General features: G+C 40.8%; 2 protein-coding genes across 2 annotated transcripts in view; one reads left to right on the top strand and one right to left on the bottom strand.

Moving 5' to 3' along the window:
• Nucleotides 1-1,806: 1,806 nt before the first annotated feature.
• Nucleotides 1,807-7,684, bottom strand: LOC100602515 (cytochrome c oxidase subunit 7B, mitochondrial). Its single transcript, XM_003282494.4, has 3 exons — nucleotides 7,521-7,684; nucleotides 4,353-4,477; nucleotides 1,807-2,008 (listed from the first exon to the last, which is right to left on the bottom strand). Exons 1-3 carry the CDS (start codon nucleotides 7,558-7,560, stop codon nucleotides 1,931-1,933), a joined length of 243 nt encoding a protein of 80 aa, XP_003282542.1. The 5' UTR covers nucleotides 7,561-7,684; the 3' UTR covers nucleotides 1,807-1,930.
• A 3,606-nt stretch (nucleotides 7,685-11,290) lies between these two features.
• Nucleotides 11,291-24,270, top strand: part of MAGT1 (magnesium transporter 1) — a 64,809-nt gene continuing 51,829 nt past the window's right edge. Inside the window, exon 1 of the mRNA XM_030806880.1 lies at nucleotides 11,291-11,575. Coding sequence (XP_030662740.1) covers nucleotides 11,378-11,575 — 198 coding nt within the window. The 5' untranslated portion in view covers nucleotides 11,291-11,377. The remainder of the gene's footprint in view (nucleotides 11,576-24,270) is intronic.

The following is a 24,270-nucleotide window of genomic DNA, read 5'->3' as shown; positions in this document are numbered from 1 at the left end:
AACTTGCAACTTAATTTACGACGTTCAATTTTTCCTCTTCAAATAAAATCACTGACTTTGGTCCATTTGATGAGAAACTAGGACATATGCCACGACAGCATACTTCTAGCACTCTATGTAATAAGCAAAAAATAATTCAGCTAATATAGACAGGTTACTTGACTGAAATTCTACTTTCTGCTTAATTGATCACTACCAAGAAAACTACAAAAAAAAAAAAAAAACCTACCACAGATTACAGCTTTCAGCCAAGAAAGTAACGATATATAAGCCGGGCACGGTGGCTCACGCCTGTAAGCCTAGCACTTTGGGAGGCTGAGGTGGGTGGATCGCCTGAGGTCAGGAGTTTGAGACCAGGTTGGCCAACATGGTGAAACCCCATCTCTACTAAAAATACAAAAATTAGCCAGGCATGGTGGTGGGCGCCTGTAATTCCAGCTACTAGGGAGGCTGAGACAGGAGAATCACTTGAATCCGGGAGGCAAAGGTTGCAGTGAGTCAAGATCATGCCACTGCACTCCAGCCTGGGCAAGAGTGAGACTTCATCTCAAAAAAGAAAAACAAAGAAATATGTGGTACAGATACTCTTCTTCTTCAGGTAACATACGTAAAATCCAATGTTATATACTAAAATAATAATCCACAAATCCAAACAGTTATAATTATAGCAAGTCAACAGGTGACTGATAGTAGATAACTAGGAACAGACTGCATTTGACAAGATTTTCTTTAATAACATCATAAACATCCCTAATAATATGATGAAAGACCAAGAGCTATAATCAAGACGAATATGCCAAAACAGCCAAGGAGCTAGTAGCTAGTCTTCAGACAGGCTAGGAGTTTGTTTTATAGGACCACTCCACCCTTGGGTCTGGTGACACTTTAAGTTTTCTAGGCAGGAGTAAAAAGGAGTTAATAATGCCAATTCCAAGTATAAATACAAATGAGAGGCACATAGTAGTAGGCATAACCAAAATCCGGGCCAAATTTTTGGCTCAAAGGTGATCTACAATAGTTCCGTGATCAGTTATTTATGAACATAATTTCAGCTTACTATAAAGTTGACTTCCAGGTCAAAGGCAAATTTTCCTTTCACATTACCTCATAAAAGCCATTTAAGGGCTGGGTGCCGTGGCTCACGCCTATAATCCTAGCACTCTGGGAGGCCAAGGCAGGCGGATCACCTGAGGTTGTGAGTTCGAAACCAGCCTGACCAATATGGTGAAACCCTGTCTCTACTAAAAATACAAAAATTGCCGGGCACGGTGGCTCACACCTGTGATCCCAGCACTTTGGGAGACCAAGGTAGTTGGATCACGAGGTCAGGAGTTCGAGACTAGCCTGACCAACATGGTGAAACCCCGTCTCCACTAAAAACACAAAAATTAGCCGGGCCTGGTGACGTGCGCCTGTAATCCCAGCTACTCAGGAGGCTGAGACAGGAGAATCGCTTGAACCCAGGAGGCGGAGGTTGCAGGAGCCGAGATCATGCCATTGCACTCCAGCCTGAGCAACAGAGCGAGACTCCATCTCAAAAAAAAAAAAATTAGCTGGCCGTCGTGGCACGCGCCTGTAGTTCTGGCTACTCGGGAGGCTGAGACAGGAGAATCACTTGAACTCAGGAGGCAGAGGTTGCAGTGAGCTGAGATGGCACCACTGCACTCCAGCCTGGGGGACAGAGTGAGACTTCGTCTCAAAAAAAAAGAATCTATTTAAGAAGCTGCACAGCATTTGACTTTAATATTAACATAAAGGCTAAAGTGATCAAGCTTAGTTTCATTTACAAAGAAACAAAACCTACAATGAAGGTTTCAAATGTACTTTATTTCTTCAATAATGCCATATCTTAATGGGTACACAGTGCTTTAATTTGGCATCAATTATGAGCTGTTTTTTAAACAATTCATTATTACACCGGCTGGGATGATTACTGATTCCTCCATTCCTTTGGGGTAACTCTGCCAACAGGGGACAGGTTCCATTCTATTCCGACTTGTGTTGCTACCTGTAAGAATTAAAATGCTGTCAGTTACATGTTTAAACCAGAGTACAATCTCTCTTGGAGACTATTTCTTGAAAATGACATATTCTGTTCTACAGGTTAAAAATACACAGAAACTCACCTGGGATCTAATACCCTCCATATAGGCCAAACCTGATTGCTGTCCTAATTTTCTAGAGCAGTCTTGTTGTTCAATAGAACTTCTTGAGCTGAAGGAAATGTTCTAGATCTTCACTGTACAAAACAGTAGTCACTAGCTACATGTGGCTACTGGCCACCTGGAATGTGACTAGTATCACTGAGGAAATGAATTTTTAAATTTTATTTAATTCAAATTTATACTTCACATTTCTATACTACCCACTCAATACACTGAGTCCCTCAACCACAACTACCTAAATAACTGCCAAAGAGTGTTTTATATTCTCTGTATCACTAAGGAACATTTCACCTCCAAAAGCTCCTCTGATCAAACATTTGTTCAACATCTGTGTATCCTTCTAATTAAGCACACTTTTTTTTTTTGAGACAGTCTCGCTCTATCGCCCAGGCTAGAGTGCAGTGGCACGATCTCGACTCACTGCAACCTCCACCCCCTCCAAGTTCAAGCGATTCTCCTGCCTCAGTCTCCCAAGTAGCTGGGACTACAGATGCCCACCACCACGCCCAGCTAATTTTTGTAATTTTAGTAGAGATGGGGTTTCACCATGCTAGTACCAAACTCCTGACCTCAGGTGATCCACCCGCCAGGGCCTCCCAAAGTGCTAGGACTACAGGCGTGAGCCACCATGCCCAGTCTAGGCACCCATCTTAATATTTGATTTCAGGAATATCAAAACAAAAATTAAAAAGACCTATTTATTTAAATAAAGTTTATTACAGTAAGGGTTAATTTGTATCTTTTTAAACCAACTTATGTATTTATTAAGACTTCAGGCCGGGCACAGTGGCTCACGCTTGTAATCCCAGCACTTTGGGAGGCCGAGGCAGGCGGATCATGAGGTCAGGAGATCGAGACCATCCTGGCTAACACGGTGAAACCCCATCTCTACTAAAAATACAAAAAATTAGCCGGGTGTGGTGGCGGGCGCCTATAGTCCCAGCTACTCGGGAGGCTGAGGCAGGAGGATGGCATGAACCCAGGAGGTGGAGTTTGCAGTGAGCAGAGATCGCGCCACTGCACTCCAGCCTGGGTGACAGAGCAAGAGAAAAAAAAAGACTTCAGGACTTCTACTTTTAGCCAGTAAGTACAGTGACTGAAAGATAGATTGTTAAATGTAAGATGTAAAGAAACTAAAATATAAAAAGTTACATTACATCTCATCTGTCAGGAATATTGTGCTAAATTCTGAGTGCAAAATTTTAAAAGAAAAATTGTTAAGTGAAGTTATGTCCAGGAAGGCAATCCAAGATAGTAAAAATCCTGGAAACTATAAACAAAAAAATTACCGATAGAACTAAGGATGTTTAATTTGAAAAAGAAAATTCAGGAGATATGATAGCAATTTTCTATTATCTGATGGCTGTCATATGGAAGTGAGTCAGAATTTCTGTGTTGCAATTAACAATGGGTAGCATAGGAAAAAGGCAGATTTTAACTCACCATATGATCCTTTTAACAGCTACACAAGGCTGGGCACGGTGGCTCACACCTGTAATCCCAGCACTTTGGGAAGCCAAGGCGGGCGGATCACCTGAGGTCAGGAGTTCGAGACCAGCCTAACTAACATGGTGAAACCCTGTCGCTAGTAAAAATATAAAAATCAGCCGGGCATACTGGAGGGCGTCTGTAATCCCACTACCTGGGAGGCTGAAGCAGGAGAATCACTTGAACCCAGGAGGCAGAGGTTGCAGTGAGCCGAGATCACGCCATTGCACTCCAGCCTGGGCAACAGAGCGAGACTGTCTCAAAAAAAAAAAAAAAAAAAAATTAGCCAGGCATGGTGGCGCACGCCTGTAGTCCCAGCTACTTGGGAGCCTGAGGCAGAAGAAGTGCTTGAACCCAGGAGGCAGAGGTTGCAGTGAGCCAAGATCGCACCACTGCACTCCAGCCTGGGGGACACAGCGAGACTTCTTTAAAAAAAAAAAAAAAAAAAAAAAAAACAGCTACACAATATGGAAAGGGCTGCCTTGTGATCCAGTAAGCAATTATTACTGGGAATGTTAAGAACAGAAGACGGATGAATGCTGGGGGAAAAAAAACCCTGCACTGGATGGGTAATTAGATTACACAATCTCTGAAGTCTCTCCTAACTAGATATGTACACTACTATGTTAAGACACTTTGAATGCACAGACTGAGAATGAAAAACATCTAAAATAGAAATTATTAATCAATAGTACTTACATATGTCCATGTAACAATACAGAAAGTGGCTCCACTAGCTAATACAGCATTACCGTATTTGTCATGAAAATCAGGTGTACGTTTCTGGTGGCTCTGCCTTGCCATTGTTTGCTGAATGCTTCGAACTTACAGGAAAACAAAAAAAAGAATACGGAAGCATATTATCGTCAGGTAAAGAAAACATGTGATTGATACTGCCAATCAGGAAAGCCAAGGAAGTTAATTTTACAATATTATGTAGTTCAGTAAAATGTTAAAACATATTGTAGCTATTAAAGTAGTGTACTTTGAAATGCAACAAAAATAAATGAATTGACAGATGGACAAATACGTGATAAAACAAATAGCAAAATGTTAACTGTAGAATCTTTGTGGTGGGTATATGGGTGTTCATACAATTCTTCCAACTTTTCAGTATGTCTGAGAGTTTTCATAATAGTGTTGGGGGAAAAAAGCAAAGAATGAATGATGTCAGTAACATTCTCTACAAAGTGGTATTTGCATAACCCCTGAAATTTTGGCTCCCATTGATTAATTTGAATACTTATGACTTAAATTTTCATTAAAGTTTACTCAATAGAGCCCAACAACTTACAACATACAAGGGCAAATGAACTCAAATGAACTTCAAATTAAAGCACACTAAATGCTTATGACTGTAAAATTACTACAGTAACAAAAAAACTCGCCAAAACTAGAGTAATCTTGATTTTTAAAAAATTAATGGGCCAGGCACAGTGGCTCACATCTGTAATCCCAATACTTTCAGAGGCCAAGGTAGGAGGATCGCTTGAGGTCAGGAGTTTCAGACCAGTCTGGGAAACATAGTGAGACCCTGTCTCTACAAAAAAATTGAAAATTAAAAATTAGCCGGGCATGGTGGTGCACGCACACCTGTAGTCCCAGCTACTTAGGAGGCTGTGACCGGACAATCACTTGAGTCCAGGAGTTAGAGGATGCAGTGAGCTACGATCATACCACTACACTCCAGCCTGGATAACAGAGCAATTCTCTGTCCCTGAAAATAAAAAATGAGAAATGGGATATATAAAAAAGTGTAAGACACAGATCCTGTCCTCAAGTAACTTCCAGTCTAGAGGATTACACATGTAGATAAAAATCAGTATCGTACAAGGAAGCAGAATTAGCTAAGGACTTAGTTTTTGAGCAGAATGATAAACTTTGCTGTTAGTATTATACCAGTAGAAAGAGGAGAACAAAAGTTTTCAAACGGCCCCTGGAGGAACTAAAAAGGAGGGCTTGGGAAACAGCCGAGACTGGAAAAAGCTTGTTTCTAGCTGTTTTTTTTTTTCTTCCTGTCCAATTTAAGGGGCAGGTTCTTATCGTTTTAAAGAGCCTCCAAAGGTACTTACATATATAATGAAAAGCTAGGGAGCCTGAGGCAGGAGAATCACTTGAACTTAGGAGGCAGAGACTGCAGTGAGCTAAGACTGAGCCACTGCACTCCAGCCTGGGCAACAAGAGCGAAACTTTGTCTCAAAAAAAAAGAAACTGCAATGTTGCCCATTCACTAGCAATTAATATTTCTACATGGTACAATGGGTTACTTCATGATAGTTATCAGACCATTATCGGATCTTCTGTCTTACATAGCTCTCCCTTTTCATCTTTCAGTCACACCGGGATGGCAAATTTACAAATATTTCATAATATATTCTGCTCCAGAAAAGATAAAAAGTGGGCATGTGAATTCCACACTGAAAAAAAACAAAAAACCTTTCCTGAGGTACAAGGTGGCCCTATTTGCTCAAAGAGCAAAGAAATTAAGACGACCAAAAAATTCTGCAACATCTCATAACTTCAACACACTCAAGTAACACTGGTGGATTTCATTAGACCTCTCCTCTGTGACAACTGTTTAATTACCACACATTGGTGATCTCATATAATCCTCAACAACCCCATGAAGTAGGCATTATTTACAAATTACTTATTTTACAAAGAAGGAAACTGAGGTTGAGAGAGGCTAAATCATATGCCCAAAGTAAAAGAGATAATAAATGCTACTTCTGGAATATGAAAATAGTCCAGCTAATATTTTGTGGTTATTTTCAAAGTTGCTTAAGTGTTTAGGACACAATCTAATAATATCCTCCAATGATTCTATTAAGTGAAAATCAAAAGATGGCTAAACAAACTAAATAGTAATTAAGGGTCACCTTCATTGTGTAACAACTGCCCACGTTACTCAAGGTCACCTTCGGTGCAAATCAAGTATGAAAATTAATTTGTTCTCCTCAATCTATTGCATTTTCACTACATAATGCTGGTCTCAAAACTCCCTGTACCTGCCCAATCTTTGGATAAGAAAAAAATGACCACGATTGCTTTCAGGACAGCTAACATTGTTTTGTTTTTGTTTTCGAGACGGAGTCCCGCTCTTGTTGCCCAGGCTGGAGTGCAGTAGCAGTCTTGGCTCATTGCAACCTCCGCCTCCCGGGTTCAAGCGATTCTCTTGCCTCAGCCTCCCAAGTAGCTGGGATTACAGGCGCCTACCACCGCGCCTACCACCACGCCTGGCTACTTTTTGTATTTTTAGTAGAGATAGGGTTTCACCATGTTGGCCCGACTGGCCTCGAACTCCTGACCTCAGGGGATCCGCCTGCCTCGGCCTCCCAAAGTGCTGGGATTACAAGTGTGAGCCACCGCGCCTGGCCAGCTAACATTGTTAATCCACAAATAACTTCAAAGCTGCATCGATACCATTTGGGTTGTTTCCCTGCAATTAGACCAGGTGAAGAGCTAGATTTACAGTTTCCGTCTATTACAGTAATAGGAATTGGAGAAGACATTCTTCTATACAGGGTTAGGAGTAAACATATCCCCAAAGCTAAAATGTAGCACATCACTTAAGGAACGAGGTGTCTACCAAGAGTGTCCTTCCCTGAAATCATAGGTTACTGAAGAATTAAAAAGCAGAGCTAGACTATCACTCCGATAACAGACAGCTGGAAACCGAAACAGAAATACTGGGTGATAAAGCCAATGCTAAGGACATCATCCCAATGACTTGGGACGAGATGGGAGACAGAGACAGCATTCAAGATTAGAAGGCCGAGATGTTGGTAAAGGGAAAAGGACACGAGAGGCCGCGAGGACAAATTGATATAAGGTTGTTGTAAATGATTTGTCATAATTTTTGCTCACCTTGGAGACGATTTAGTGCGTTTTTGACCAAGGGAAACATCGTGAAGGTGAAGCTAGAACTGCGGCAACACAGCTGCTGCTTTGGTGCAAATTCGCTTCAGGTACCCTTGAAGAGAGCTGAAAAACAAAATGGCTTTCAGCCGGGATCCGTAATGAGATTTGACGAAATCTCGCGAGGCCTGTAAAACCTATAGTAATTGCAACCCCTTTTACCGCGAGGAAAAATAAAGGCCTTTTGGGAAATGTAGTTTCCGGCTTTATAAAATGACGTATGGTGGGTGGTATCTAAAGAAGAATGAAAGAACTCCTTGAAGCCAGGTTTAGAGCTCTATAGAGGGCAGCCGAGACACTGATCTTCGGCCGAATCGTCTAAGGAACTAGCTTCAAAATGGTGTTAAAGTTCTACAAGCTTCGATTTGGTATCTCCACACTAGCTCTTTCTTCTTTCTGTTCCCCCAAAACTTCCTTTACTTCTCTCATTTTTTTGGTCTGCTATTACCACTATACTAATTGGCTTAGCTTTTAGTTTTCAAATAACTTCAATTTAGAGAAAAGTTGCAAGAACAGTAAAAACTTCTGTAATATGTAGATAACTACGTAACTTTGGAAAGCTATTGGCCGGGGGCAGTGGCTCACGCCTGTAATCCCAGCACTTCGAGAGGCCAAGGTGGGCGGATCACGAGGTCAGGAGTTCGAGACCAGCCTGGCCAAGATGGTGAAACCCCGTCTCTACTAAAAATACGAAAATTAGCCGGCGTGGTGGCGCGCGCCTGTCATCCCAGCTATTCAGGAGGCTGAGGCAGAATAATCACTTGAACCCGGGAGGCAGAGGTTGCAGTGAGCCGAGATCGTGCCACTGGACTTCAGCCCGGGCGACAGAGCGAGACTCCGTCTCAAGAAAAAAAAAAAAAAGAAAGAAAAGAAAGCTGTTAGGCCGGGCGCGGTGGCTCACTCCTGTAATCCCAGCACTTTGGGAGGCTGAGGTGGGCGGATCACGAGGTAAGGAAATCGAGACCATCCTGGCCAACATGGTGAAACCCTGTCTCTACTAAAAATACAAACAATTAGCTGGGCGTGGTGGCGTGTGCCTGTAATCCCAGCTACTCGGGAGGCTGAGGCATGAGACTTGCTTGAACCCTGGAGGCGGAGGTTACAGTGAGCCAAGATCGCACCACTGCACTCTAGCCTGAGACCTGTCTCAAAACAAAAAAAATAAAATACATACAGTTCAGTGGCATTAATGGCATTCACATTGTTGTGCAACTATCACCATTATCCATCTCTAAGACTTTTTCATCTTGTAAAACTAAATGCTTTGATTATACATTTTGACTATTGAAAATATTAACATTATTCCAAAAGTCAAAACTAAACAGACTAGTGTACTTAGAGAAGTGTCATTCCCTCCCCTAACTGTTGCATTCCATTTCCACCAATTCCTACAGGTAGCCGATTTCATTACTTTCTGGTTTATCTTTTGTGTGTTTCCTTTTGCAAAAATAGGCAAATGCCTGTATGTTTTCTTATTTCTCTATTTTATGCAAATGTAGCATAAAAATCCATTATCATTTTACGTAAGTCTTCCTCATTCCTTTTTTACAGCTGCAAAATCTGTGGTGTACATGTGCTATAGTATATTCAATCAATCTCCTATGTTGGAACATTTAGGTAGTTTCAAGAATATTTCAATTTCAATAATGCTGAAATGAATAACTTTGTGCACACATATTTTCATATTGCTGGATGTATCTCTCCAAGGTAGGTTACTAGAAGTGGAATTGCTGGATTAAAGGATAAATATATGTGTAGTTTTTTTAGATATTGCCAAATTATAGATGTTGTAACATTTTGCCTTCCTGCCAGTAACGTATTAATATAAAGGGTGCCTGTCTCCCCACAGCCTTGCTAATAGCATGTAGTGTCAAGCTTTTGGATTTTTGCCAATATGATAGGTAAGATATCCCTTTTAAACTTTAAAATTTTTATTTTTAAAACATACACATAGTAAAATTCACTTTTTGTTGTACAGTTCTATGCGTTTTGACAGATGCATACAATTGTGTCACCACCACCACAATTAAGGACAGAATAGTTCTAGCATCATAAAAACACCCGTTTGACCTCTTTGTGATCAACCCTTTTCCCTACCCCTAGCCCCTGGCAGCCACTAATCTGTTCTCTGTACCAATGAGTTTGCCTTTTCCAGAATGTTATATATCATATAGATTGAATCATATCATACAGTGTGTCTCAGTGTACTTTTATTTTGCATTTTTTCTTTTCTTTTTTTTTTTTTTTTTTTTGAGATTGAGTTTCGCTCTTGTTGCCCAGGCTGGAGTGCGATAACACAATTTCAGCTCACTGCAACCTCCGCCTTCGGGGTTCAAGCGATTCTTCTGCCTCAGCCTCCCATGTAGCTGGGATTACAGGCCTGCACCACCACACCCGGCTAATTTTTAAATTTTTAGTAGAGACGGGGGTTTTGCCATGTTGGTCAGGCTGGTCTCGAACTCCTGACCTCAGGTGATCCACCCACCTCGGCCTCCCAAAGTGCTGGGATAACAGGCATGAGCCACCGCACCCGGCCTGCATTTTCTTAATGTAAGTTTCCATAAATGATTTAAATTTTCTTCACACGTCTATTTCACATCTCTTCACTTCGGAACCAGCTATTTTTCTTTCCATCCCATCTCCTTGTCTCTCCAACATACTTAATTTCCTGGTTTTTTTATCTAGTAGCGCCTAAAATAATAGTCATATAATATTTTCCACACCATCAAAATAAATCCAAATTGTAGGCAGATTGATTTTATCTTGTTGGTGTTTTTCTTCGTTACAACCTTACTTTTGCACCCATCCCCCAAACAAAATAATGCATAAAAAGAAGGAATTTGCTGTCTATAACCTGCAATTAAAGTCCTTGTTGGTGCTTTAAATAGTAAGTCAAGGAGTTTAACTGAAAAAACAAACAAACAAAGCCGGCCGGGCTTAGTGGCTCACGCCTGTAATCCCAGAACTTTGGGGGGCCGAGGCGGGCGGATCACCTGAGGTCAGGAGTTCGAGACCAGCCTGCCCAACATGGCGAATCCCCGTCTCTACTAAAATACAAAAAATTTGCCGGGCGTGATGGTGGGCGCCTGTAATCGCAGCTACTCGGGAGGCTGAGGCATGAGAATCGCTTGAACCCGGGAGGCGGAGGTTGCAGTGAGCCGAGATGGCGCCACTGCACTCCAGCCTGGGCTACAAGAGCGAAACTCCATCTCAAAAAAAGCCATAAATAAACAAAAACTTTAAAAAATAGTCTTTGATGTCCTCTTTTTTCAGCGCTCCTGGCACAGTTTCTAGGACACAATAGGTATTCAACAAGCTTTTGTTCATATTTACCTTTAAAAATTTCCCTCAGTAATATTAGGTATATTTTTGCTTTCCTACTTTTATTTTTTCACTTTGAAGTACTTTGGAGGCAGGATAACGGACTAAATAGCTCTTATCCCTCACGCGGCTAGGTCCCATTGTTCTAGAATATTACATGAAGGAGGCGAATTTCAAGGACTTCTAAATGAGTCTTTGGGTGAAAGATTCCGTTCTGGCAACTTCAAGCCATTTTCGACTCCGAAAACTCCGCAATATTTCACAACTGCGCATGCGTGTTTGGAAAGCGGCAGCGCGCTAGATGTTTACGTATCGAGAAAGGGGCGGATCATTATCTTTAGCGGACCAATGAAAACCCTCCAGATTATCCTTTTTCTATTGGCCGACTGGGGCCAATTAGAAATCAGCCTTCTTTTAGCGGGCGTGTGGCGCCAGCGCGCTGTGACGTAATGTGAGCGGTCGCCCGGCAGGGCTGAGCTGGACCAATGAGGAAAGGCAAGGGGCTGATTTGCCTGTTCTCACGCCCCACCCTCAGACCTAGCCGGAGCAAAGTTTCGCTTATAGGAGGGAGAGGAGCGAACATGGCAGCGCGTTGGTGGTTTTGGTGTGTGTCTGTGACCATGGCGGTGGCGCTGCTCATCGTTTGCGACGTTCCCTCGGCCTCTGCCCAAAGAAAGAAGGAGGTGAGGACGCGGTTTCCAGCAGCCTGGGCTTTTCCCGGTGACTGGGGCTTGAGAGGGTCTGTTCACCTCTTCCCAACCCCCTTTCCCTGCCGCTTCTATGCCTTTGGTGGCTTCAATTACGCGGTTTTCGGAGTTGTGGAATTCGTGAGAGAAGGAACTGTAACTCTTTGTCTTCTGGGGATGTAGAATCTGAGAGTGGAGTAGCGTAGGTGACAGCCCGACTTCTATGGTCTTGTGAATGTGCATAGCTATGAGTTTTGACACTTTTGAGTGTGGGCCCCGTCAGGTGTTGGGGGTGGGGAGTTCGACTTTAGATCCCAGGAGTAGAATATCTGAGACTCTCTACTGTTGGCCGATGTAACTCCCTGAATGATGTGTAAGAGTTCTCTATTTTGTAGCATTTTCATTTCAGGAGTGTGAGAGACCAAAGAGTGAAATTATGCCAGATTTATTACTTTATCCGAATAATTGTTTCAAGGCAATTTACCAGATTGAAAGCTCCTAACCATTTTCAATCATTCCACAAATGTAAGCATGCTAGGCAATGTTCTAGGCGCTTGGTATACATAAATGGACAAAACTAAGATCTTGTGGAACTCATAGGCTTTAGGAAGTGGAGGAGATACAGTATTCTCACCATTAAGCAATCCAGGTAGAGGAATTTTAACAATGTGTTTTCAAACGTTTGTGATTTGGAGTCCTATACTCTTAGGACTTTAAGACTACTGCAATTATTTATACCCTCTAATTTTATAGATGAGAAAAATAGAGTCTTAAATTTAGAAAATGAACAAGGACTCAAACCCTACGTCAGTCATTCTAACTGTATTTCCTGTACATGCTGTGCTTTCTCTAATACAGAAAAACTGTACACATACTCTAAAAATACCAGTTAAGCACTTCAGATACTTGTCTACTTGAGCTGTCAAATACTTAGAAACATAGAGAAGATAGCTTTCTTTCTTAATGAGAGAAAGCTATCTTCTCTATGTTTCTAAGTATTTGAACTATTCCATAAGAAGAAAAACTAAGCTAGGAAGTTAAACTTAATGAGTTGCTAATTAGATTGGCAAAGAGTACAATAAAAATATACAATTGTCAAAAGCATCGTGAAGTGAGCAGGCTCAGACACTGAAACTAGAAATTGATGTCCTTCTTTGGGAGGATCGTAGGCTATTGTTATGTGGAAAACAAGATGCAGAGCAATACATAATTTTATGTCTTAGAAATTTTTTATGTTAAAAACAACAGCATCCCCTATATAAAAGTATATGTGTATGTATAGAGAAATCTCTGTAAGGATACATGATAATACCTTAACAGTGGCTATCTCTAGGCAGTTGGGATTATCGATGAGGGGAACGTTTTCACTTTTTACTTTACATGCTGGTATTGCTGGTATTACCTGAATTTCCACAATGACCACTTTTTTTTTTTTTTTTGAGACAGGGTCTCGCTCTGTTGCCCAGGTTGGAGTTCAGTGGCGGGATCATGGCTCACTGCAGCCTGGACTTCCTGGGCTCTAGTAATCCTCTCACCTCCACCTCCACCTCCCGAATATCTGGGACTACTGGCATGTGCCACAATATCCCTGGCTACTTTTTTATCTTTCTGTAGAGACAGAGTCTCTCTGTGTTGCCAGGCTAGTCTCGAACTCCTGGGCTCAAGTGTTGCTTCCGCCTTGGCCTCCCAAAGTGTTGGGATTACAGGTGTGAGCCACTGTGCCTAGTCCACTTATTCTTTTTAATTAAAAAGTGAAGGCTTTTTAAAACTTAGCATTTCTACCAGTGAAATTATATTTATTCATTGACTCACTGAACTGGAAGCAGAACAGCCTGGCTGAAAATAGGTTTTTTTTGTTTTTTGTTTTTTGTTTTTTTTTTTTTAAGGCATCAGTACTGAATTGTATACTTTAAAATGATCAATATGGTGAATTTTATGTTAAGGCAATAAATTACATGCCTTCCTTGATCTTTCTGTACTGTCTTGGAAGTACATTCACCCTTTTCATGCATGTACAAGACTTATGCGAGAATATCTTCCTTTTCTCTTACCCCACCCTTTGATTCACCTGAAGATTCCTACTCTTCAAGTCTTAGCTCAAACAGTATCCTCTTTCTTCCTCGGCTAAAAGTTTTCTTGGTGCCTTCAGGTGAACTGAGATGAATTCAGCACATCATATAATCATTGTAGGTACGTATGTATTTATTTGGAGACAGGGCCTCTTACACAGGCTGCATGCTGTGCAATGGCACTATCATGACTCACTGCAGCCTCTACTTCCGGGGGTCAAGTGATCCTCCTACCTTGGCCTCCCAAAGTGCTGGGATTACAGGCATGAGCCACTGTGTTCAGCTGGGAATCTGTTCTTTCAGTTGTAGGTTTTCTTAGATTTCACAACATAAAATTGGATTTTCTCATCAGTAAGCATGGAATTTACATAGGCTGCTAAAGATGATTTAGTTTTTCCTCCTTCCCTCTCTGAGAATGATTTAGGCTGTTTTTAAAAAGACTGCTGTGATACTCCTTAGACACAGTTTCAAAATATGGGTGTTCTGTTGCAGAACATTTTTTTGTCAATTTTTGAAAACATTATTTAAAAAAATTCCAGGTCTATCTACTATAATAAATTTGACTTTAAATAATAGGGTAATGTCTGATCTTAAAATCTATTTTTTTGCCGGGTGCAGTGGCTCACGCCTGTAATCCCAGCACTTTGGGAGGCCGAGGCGGGCGGATCACTTGAGGTCAGGAGTTCAAGACCAGCCTGGCCAACTTGGGGAAACCCTATCTCTACTAAAAGTACGAAAACAATTAGCCAGCCAGGGTGGCACATGCCTGTGGTCCCAACTACTCAGGAGGCTGAGGCATGAGAATCGCTTGAACAAGAGAGCGAGACTCTGTCTCAAAAAAAAAAAAAGTGTGTGTGTGTGTGTGTGTGTATATTCTTTTTAAAAGATACCGCCCCTAAATGAATATGATTAAAAATCACTCATGTTCCTCATAGTTGTCTATTGTTAAATGGGATGCTACCCTGCTTATTATTTATACCTTTAACAATGTTTTCATTGGAATGTGGACTTATTCTTTTTAAATTTTTTTAAATGTTTTGTAGAGATGGGGTCTCACTATGTTGACCAGGCTGGTTTCAAATTCCTGGCCTCCAGCAATCCTCCTGCTTTGGCCTTCTAAAGTGATAGAATTACAGGCATGAGCCACTGAGCCCAGCCATTTATTCTCTGATATTTATCGAATGCATTCTACATGCCAGGCACCATAGTTTACACTCATTATCTATAATCCACACATTAACATTGCAGAGTAAGTATTAACCCCCTTCGAAAGATGAGGGGACTTGAAAGATGAGGGGACTGGCCAGGCATGGTGGCTCATGCCTATAATCCCAGAACTTTGGGAGGCTGAGGTGGGAGGATCCCTTGAGGTGGTGGGAGGATCCCTTGAGGCCAAGAGTTTGAGACCAGCCTGAACAATATAGCCAAACTCATATCAACCCACCCTAGATAGATAGATAGATAGATAGATAGATAGATAGATAGATAGATAAGGGAACTGATATTAAGCAAGAGGGAGGTTGGGGGCTTGCTCAGAGAAGCACAGCTCTAAGAAACTGAGCTGGGATCCCACACTGGTCTGTCTAGTTCTAAAGCCTATGTTTTGTGCTAGGCAACAAAGGCTTGTTTTTGCAGTGACTGGTTTTATTTTATGGTGAATCCTTTCCCCCTGTTGTGGAAGGGAAGTTGTTCATCCTCGCATCTGGTGTTATCTTAGAGAGGCAGCATGATAAAAATGAAAAAGCATGGTCTTTGATAAAATTATTCATATTTCTTTACTTCTGGGAATCTATAATAATAAATAAATAATATGAAATGTGGAAAGTGATGAACACGCAGTGCATACTGAAGCATAATAAATATGGTCATCATAATGCTAGGATGGCAGATAGGTCTCCCTTCCCAGTTTTCCAAAAAAGTCTGTAGTTTTAAAGAGGATATGCTTTAATCCACCTCCAATGATGTTTAACAAGTTACTCTAAGTCTCATTTTCCTCATCAGTAGAATGGAAAAAATGCTGATTTCTTTGGCTATTGTGAAAATTAAATGAGATGAGGGATGTGAAGTACCTAATGCAGTACCTGGCATATAGAAGACGTTAAGTAAATGTTAGAAAATAAAGTGAGATTATATTCCTCTGGGTGGTAAATGTTTTGCAGTTGATCTTTTTGGGATGTTTAACAAGGCAGGCTATCATTGGAAAAACTTTGCTTTGAGAAATGGCACATGAAAGTATCACATGTGCAAAAAACCCTGCAGTTCTCTAGAAAATATCTGATTACAGAGAAATAGGCGTAGTAGCAGTTGCGGAACATAAATGGAGACACCACCAAACAATTAAAAACTAAGGAAAGGGGACAAGGATAGATTTTAGCTCTATCCAGGAAGTACGTGAACTGATAATGGAGCAGATGGCATTTAAGGATGAAAAATGCTCGCTTCTCTGTTCAGTGTCTTCTTCAGTAATTATCTGCCCGTTATATTTCCAGATCTGTTCCAGATCTCTTAATTTAAGGAGGGAATTGGAAATGTATACCTTAACTAAGAATTTGTTTCGTTCTACTTCATACTAACATCTGAAGACTGGTAGATGATTAGGAAAGCTGAAAATATGAAGAATTTTTATGAATAAACCCTGATGGTTAGAACAAAGACACGAATAAGTTTTGGGAGTATTATTCAGCCATAAAAAAGAATGAGATCCTATCATTTGCAACAACATGGATGGAACTGGAAGTCGTTATGCTAAGTGAAATAAGCCGAGCACAGAAAGACAAACATTGCATGTTCTCACTTATGTGTGGGAGCTAAAAATCAAAACACTTGAACTCATGGAGATAGTAGAATGATAGCTACCAGAAGCTGGGGGTGGTGGTGGGAGGTGGGGATTCTTTATGAGTACAAACAAAAAACAAAAAAACAATGAATAAGACCTACTATTTGATAGCACAATGGAGTGATTATAGTCAATAATTAATTGTAGATTTAAAAAATTAAGAGTGTAATAGGATTGTTTGTAACACAAAGGATAAATGCTTGAGGAGATGGATATCTCATTTTACATGATGTGATGAGTACACATTGCATGCCTGTATCAAAACATCTCATGTACCTCATAAATATATACACCTAAGGCCGGGCATGGTGGCTCACACCCGTAATCCTGGCACTTTGGGAGGCCGAGGCAGGTGGATCACGAGGTCAGGAGATCGAGACCATCCCAGCTAACACAGTGAAACCCCCGTCTCTACTGAAAATACAAAAAATTAGCCGGGCATGGTGGCAGGCGCTTGTAGTCCCAGCCACCCAGGAGGCTAAGGCAGGAGAATAGTGTGAACCCGGGAGGTGGAGCTTGCAGTGAGCCGAGATCGCCCCACTGCCCTCCAGCCAGCCTGGGCGACAGAGTGAGATTCCATGTCAAAAAACAAAACAAAACAATATATATATGTATGTATATATATACACACATACATACACACACATCTACTATGTACCCACAAAAATTTAAATTTAAATTTAAAAAAGAATGAGGCCAGGTGTGGTGGCTCACACCTGTAAGCCCAGCACTTTGGGAGGCCAAAGTGGGCAGATTGCTTGAGCCTAGGAGTTTGAGATCAGCCTGGGCAACATGGCAAAACCGTGTTCCTAGCAAAAAAAAAAAAAATAGCGGAGCATGGTGGTGTGTGCCTGTAGTCCCAGCTACTAGGGAGGCTGAGATGGGAGGATCACCTGAGCCTGGGAGGTCCAGGCTGCAGTGAGCCAAGATATACCACTGCACTCCAGCCTGGGTGACAGAGCCAGACCCTGTCCCAAAAATAATAATAATAATAATAATAATGTAGTTGTATATTTTAAAATAATTAAAAGTATAATTGGATGGTTTGTAACACAAAGGATAAATTCTTGAGAGCATGGACACCTCATTCACCATGATGTGATTATTACGCAATGCATGCCTATATCAAAGTATCTCATGTACCCCATAAATATATACACCTACTGTGTACCCACAAAATTTTTTTAAAGAAATATGCTTTTGGGGAAAGTTGCATTTTAGAGGAATTCAGACTGGTAATACTTAGCTTTCTTGCTTCTGAAATGCAAAAGAAATTTGAATGGCAGGATCAGATTTTAGCTTTAAATCGTAATTAATAGATCCTGTATTCCATTTTTGATGAGTGATAGTGACAATAGGATAATTTCTGGTTATTAAAACTTAAGCTACTTTGGTAGAGCTAATCAAGTTAAATGTTATGCAAGCAGGTAAGATGAAATTAAGCTGATGTCTCACTGCCCTTTCTTGGTCCTCTTAATCTCTTATAGTCATAGATTTCTATAACACTTGATTATTGCAAATAGGATTAGAGACATTGCCTTCTAGTAGTGAGGTGATTTTTTTAAGACATACTAATTAAAATGTTTCAAGAGAAGAGAAAGACTTTAAACTTACTTTACTTTGTTGGTAAGTATTTCAATTGGGAGTGTTACTGCTATTTTTGTTTTATTTGAATGGTAGAAAATAGACTAATGTACGCCAAGGAGAAGGAGGGAAATAAATTGATTGTGAACATCTTATAAATTCAATGTGTTTTTTCATAGTAAGCCTGTAATTTGTTTTATAAAAAATATATCCAATACAAATTGAAAGCTTTAGATCAGTATATTTTCTTGAATGTTTAACAACTATTAGTGGAGGCTGGGCACAGTCGTTCGTGCTTGTAATCACAGCACTTTGGGAGGCCGAGTTGCGTAGATCACCTGAGGTCAAGAGTTTGAGACCAGCCTGGCCAACATGGTGAAACTCTGTCTCTACTAAAAGTACAAAAATTAGCTGGGCGTTGTGGTGCACGCCTGTGGTAGTCCCAGCTACCCAGGAGGCTGAGGCACGAGAATCGCTTGAACCTGGGAAGCAGAGGTTGCAGTGAGCCAAGATTGTGCCACTGCACTCCAGCCTGGGTGACAGAGCGAGACTCTGTCTCAAAAAAGCTATTAGTGGGAAAAGTATTTGCATTAGGAGTTGTTTGCAAATTAATTGCTTTTTTGGAGTTGCTGAGTAGTTCAGTTGATAAACCTCTTATCTTTACATGTTACAGTCTTTGGAAGATATGTTTCTTCCTAATAATTTTCAAGGATTATTAGAATGATCTGAAGTGCACAGGTGAAATTTTTAACTTTTCCATTTGAAGGTTGTGACTTTGGAAGATAAAGAAGAATCTGGAAAATGAATAGTGGGATTTAGTGTAGTAGCAATAGAGGAACAAAATTTTTATTTCTCAACCATGCCTTTCCATACCCAAATAATGGGTTCTTGACAAAGAACCAGAGGCACCCTTAGGAAAAAGCTTCTTTAGGAATAGAGATTTACCTTGATCAAGAAAGCTTTCAATTCAAATTTGAAGAAATTCCTGGCCACACATAGTGGCTCCCACTTGTAATCCCAACACTTTGGGAAGGCCAAAGTGGAAGGATTGCTTGAGCCTAGGAGTTTAAGACCAGTCTGCGCAACATAGCAAGACCCCGTCTCTGCAAACAAATAAAAGAATATAACCAAGCATGGTAGCATGCACTTGTGGTCCTAGCTACTCAGGAGGCTGAGGCAGGAGGATCATTTGAGCCCAGGAGTTCGAGGCTGCAGTGAGCTAACAATCATGCCACTGAACTCTAGCCTGGGTGACAGAATGAGACCCTGTCTCTAAATTGAAACAAAAAAGAGAGAGAGAAAACAAGAAATTCCCTTATAAATCTATTAACTAAAGAAGACAAAAAAGAGGACCAGTGAAGGAAGTGTCTAGGAAGTATTAAGGCATTATATTTGAGTTGAGTAGAATATCACATTCTTCAACCGTTCCAGGAGGATCGGGGGTGGTTTATTATTAGAAATGGTATGCCTTTTCCTGTTCTTCATCATTTGATTCACTTAATGTTTATTTAATTTCCCTTTGCTATCCATAGAAATTTGTATAACATGTAGTCCTAACCCATAACAATCAGAATGTAGAGCTGTGATTCTCAAACTTCAGTGTATATAAAGAATCACATGTGTAACATGTTAAAATTCAATATTCTTGGAATCTGCCCTGGACTTACTGAATCAAATGTATTGGGGGATGAAATCTAGAAATATGGATTTTGATTTTTGTTTTTTTTAGAGATGGAATCTAACTATGTTGCTCAGGCTGAAGTGTAGTGGCTATCACCAGGTGCAATCACAGTGCACTACAGCCTCAAATTTCTAGGCTCAAATGATCCTTCTACCTCATCCTCCTGAGTAGCCGCAACTACAGGCCCATACCACTATGCCTGGCCAGAAGTCTGCATTTTTTTTTAATTTTATAAAATAGAGACAGAGTCTCGCTATGTTGCCCAGGCTGGTCTTGAACTCCTGGGCTCAAGCGGCCTCCCAAAGTGCTGGGATTACAGGCATGAGCCACTGTGCCTGGCCAAAGTCTGCATTTTTAATAAGCTCCTTTATACCAACCACACTTTGAGAAACACGGGTTTAAAAAGTTTATTATCCATTATGATAAAGGCTTGCTCTAGGGAGTTCTGGGTTACTTTATCACTAAATCTTTCTTTCATGTTGTGTTCTGATCAGTAATGATTTTTAAAGATTTTTGAATACATAAAAATAAGATTATAAAATTGTAAATTCTTTTCAGTTCAAAACAGTTGTTCTTGAGCTAGGCATGGTGGTTTGAGCCTGTAATCCCAGCCACTCAGGAAGATGAGGGAGGAGTATCTATTGGGGCCAGGAGTTCGAGACCAGCCTGAGCAACATAGCAAAACCCTATCATCTCTAAAAGATTTTTTTTTTTTTTTTTGGAGATGGAGTCTCACTCTGTCACCCAGGCGTCAGTGCAGGGGCTCAATCTCAGCTCACTGCAACCGCTGCCTCCCGGGTTCAAGCGATTCTCCTGCCTCAGCCTCCCAAGAAGCTGAGATTACAGGCATGTGCCACCACGCCTAGCTAATTTTTGTATTGTTAGTAGAGACAGGGTTTCACCATGTTGGTCAGGCTGGTCTTGAATTCCTGACCTCATGATCTGCCCACCTCGGCATCCCAAAGTGCTGGGATTACAGGAATGAGCCACTGCGCCCAGCAAGAGTTTTTAAAAATTAGCTAGGCATGGTGGCGTGTACCTGTAGTCCCAGTTATTTGGGAGGCTGAGATGGGAGGATCACTTAAGCCCAGGATTTTGAGGCTGTAGTGAGCTATGATCACACCACTGCACTCCAGTCTGGGTGACAAAGTGAGACCCTGTCTCTCTCCTTTTTTTTTTTTTTTTTTTTTTTTTTTTTTGAGATGGATTCTCGCTCTGTCGCCCAGGCTGGAGTGCAGTGGCATGATCTCGGCTCACTGCAAGCTCCACCTCCTGGGTTCACGCCATTCTTCTGCCTCAGCCTCCTGAGTAGCTGGGACTACAGGCACCTGCCACCGCGCCTGGCTAATTTTAGTAGAGATGGGGTTTCACCATGGTCTCGATCTCCTGACCTCGTGATCCACCCACTTCGGCCTCCCAGAGTGCTGGGATTACAAGCCTGATCCACTGCACCCAGCCTTTTTTTTTTTTTTTTTTAAGAACAATATTGTGGGATTGGGGGTGATTTTGCTCCCCAGGAGATATTTGGCAGTGTCTGGAGATATTTTTGGTTGTTGCAGCTGGGAGAGGAGAGTGCTACTGGCATGTAGTGAGTAGAAGCCAGGGATGCTATTCAACATCCTACAGTGCACTGACAGGATCACTCCTCACAACAATGATCTGGCCTAAGATGTCAGTGGTGTTGCTTTTGAGAAACCCTGGTTTAGAATGATCATGGCCTGTTTGAATTTCTACCTCAGTATCTTACTAACTGTGGCATTTTGGACAAGTTGTTTAACCTCTCCAATCCTGTTTTCTCAACAGATAAGCAAATGTAAAAAGAGTACTTACCTTATAGTGTCATTTTGAGGATTGAACTAAATTATATATTCTATAAAGCAAGAAGTAACTGCCTGACACATGCTAGACATTCCAAATAGTAGCTATTATTTTCTCCATAAATCCAAGAGAGGCTTGCTTTAGAATATCTTAAAATATTAGGTCATTGTGAATAAGGATTATAGCATCTAATTATGTTCCAGGCTATGTTCATGTAATTTTATTGTAAAAGTTTTTGTTTGTTTGTTTTTTAGACAGAGTCTCACTCAGTCACCCAGGCTGGAGTGCAGTGGTGCAGTCTCAGCTCACTGCAACCTCCACCTCCCAGGTTCAAGTGATTATCATGCCTCAGCCTCCCGAGTAGCTGGGACTACAGGTGTGTGCCACCACACCCAACTAATTTTTGTATTTTTAGTAGAGATGGGGTTTCACCATGTTGGCCAGGCTGTTCTCAAACTCCTGACATCAAGTGATCCATCCGACTCGACCTCCCAAATTGCTGAGATTACAGGTATGAGCCACCACTCCCGGCCTGTAAAAGTTTAAAACTAGTTCATTTGTTGTGATCTGTTTTCAGTTCATTTCAAAGAAAATGAACCCAGTGGGGACAAGGTGGTTCATGCCTGTAATCCCAGCACTTTGGGAGGCCAAGGATCATTTGAGCTCAGGAGTTTGAGACCAGCCTGGGCAACATGGCGAAACCCCGTCTCTACAAAAATTAGTGGGGCACAGTTGTGCACACCTGTAGTCCCAGCTACTCAGGAAGCTGAGGTGGGAGAATCACTAGAGCCTCGGAGGTTGAGGCTGCAGTTAGCCAAGTTCACACTACTGCACTCCAACCTAGGCAACAGAGTGAGACCCTGTCACAAAAAAAAAAAAAGAAAATGAATTCAGGAAGTAATCTAATTGCCTCTGCATTAAGCAGCCTTTTGAAGTGATTTTGTTTTATAAGAGCCTGAAAAAAAGATAATTCCTTTGAACTAGTTTCTTCTACTTGATAAATTATTTCGAGAAAGAATAGCCAGAAGTCTGGTCTTTCTAGTCTGTTAATAAACAGGAAGAGAAATAATATATATTATGTATATTATAATTATAATTATATATATATTATAATGTATATTATAATATATATTATTATTATACATGGTCTTGATCTCCTGACCTCATGATCCACCCACCTCAGGCGGATGGGATGACCTAGCCATCCCATTACTGGATATATACCCAAAGGAATATAAATCATGCTGCTATAAAAACACATGCACACATATGTTTATTGCGGCACTACTCACAATAGCAAAGACTTGGAACCAACCCAAATGTCTAACAATGATAGCCTGGATTAATAATAATATATATTATAATATAATTATATTATATTAATATACGATACATAATATTATATTGTATTAATATATAATATATATATTATATATATATATATATATATATATAATATATATATTAGAGACCGGATATTGCTCTGTTGTCCCCGCTAGAGTTCAGTGACGTGTGATCGTAGCTCACTGCAGCTTCGAACTCCTGGACTCAAGTGATCCTCCTGCCTCAGCCTCCTGAGTATCTGGGACTACAGGCACATGTCACCACACCCGGCCAATTTTATAATATTTTGTAGTAACTGGGTCTCGCTATGTTGACCAGGCTGGTCTCAAACTCCAGGGCTCAAGCAGTCCTCACTCCTCAGCCTCCCAAAGTGCTGGGATTACAGGCTTCAACCACCATGCCTGGCCATAAATTTTTTATGTAGACCTGCTTGAAAACGTTTATTCAAGAATTTTTGTGTAAGAAAACTCCACATATTGGTAACTAATTCAAAGCACGTATATTTCTTTTGTTGGCATGATTATATATCTATATGGTTGAATAGAGATAGGAGGATGTAAAACTGTGTAAATACCTGTTACTGCTTCATACTTGTTTTTCTCAGCCCCATACAGAATATGTAGTCACCCTGAATAAAATAGCCAAATCATATTTGTATTTGCTGGTAACTGTCAAATTTAATTTGAAAATATGGCAAAATTAGATATACAATCATGTCCTCTGCAAACAGGGACAATTTGACTTCCTCTTTTCCTAATTGAATACCCTTTATTTCTTTCTCCTGCCTGATTGCCTGGCCAGAACTTCCAACACTATGTTGAATAGGAGTGGTGAGAGAGGGCATCCCTGTCTTGTGCCAGTTTTCAAAGGGAATGCTTCCAGTTTTTGCCCATTCAATATGATATTGGCTGTGGGTTTGTCATAAATAGCTCTTATTATTTTTAGATACGTCCCATCTATACCTAATTTATTGAGAGTTTTTAGCATGAAGGGCTGTTGAATTTTGTTGAAGGCCTTTTCTGCATCTATTGAGATAATCATGTGGTTTTTGTCTTTGGTTCTGTTTATATGCTGGATTACGTTTATTGATTTGCGTATGTTGAACCAGCCTTGCATCCCAGGGATGAAGCCCACTTGATCATGGTGGATAAGCTTTTTGATGTGCTGCTGGATTTGGTTTGCCAGTATTTTATTGAGGATTTTTGTATCAATGTTCATCAGAGATATTGTCTAAAATTGTGGAAGACAGTGTGGCGATTCCTCAGGGATCTAGAACTAGAAACACCATTTGACCCAGCAATCCCATTACTGGGTATATACCCAAAGGAATATAAATCATGCTGCTATAAAGACACATGCA

The sequence above is a fragment of the Nomascus leucogenys genome, chromosome X, assembly GCF_006542625.1.
Source record: "Nomascus leucogenys isolate Asia chromosome X, Asia_NLE_v1, whole genome shotgun sequence".
NCBI lineage: Eukaryota > Metazoa > Chordata > Mammalia > Primates > Hylobatidae > Nomascus > Nomascus leucogenys.
The sequence above is the reverse complement of the archived record's forward strand: the minus strand, read 5'-3'. Positions and strand labels throughout refer to the sequence as shown.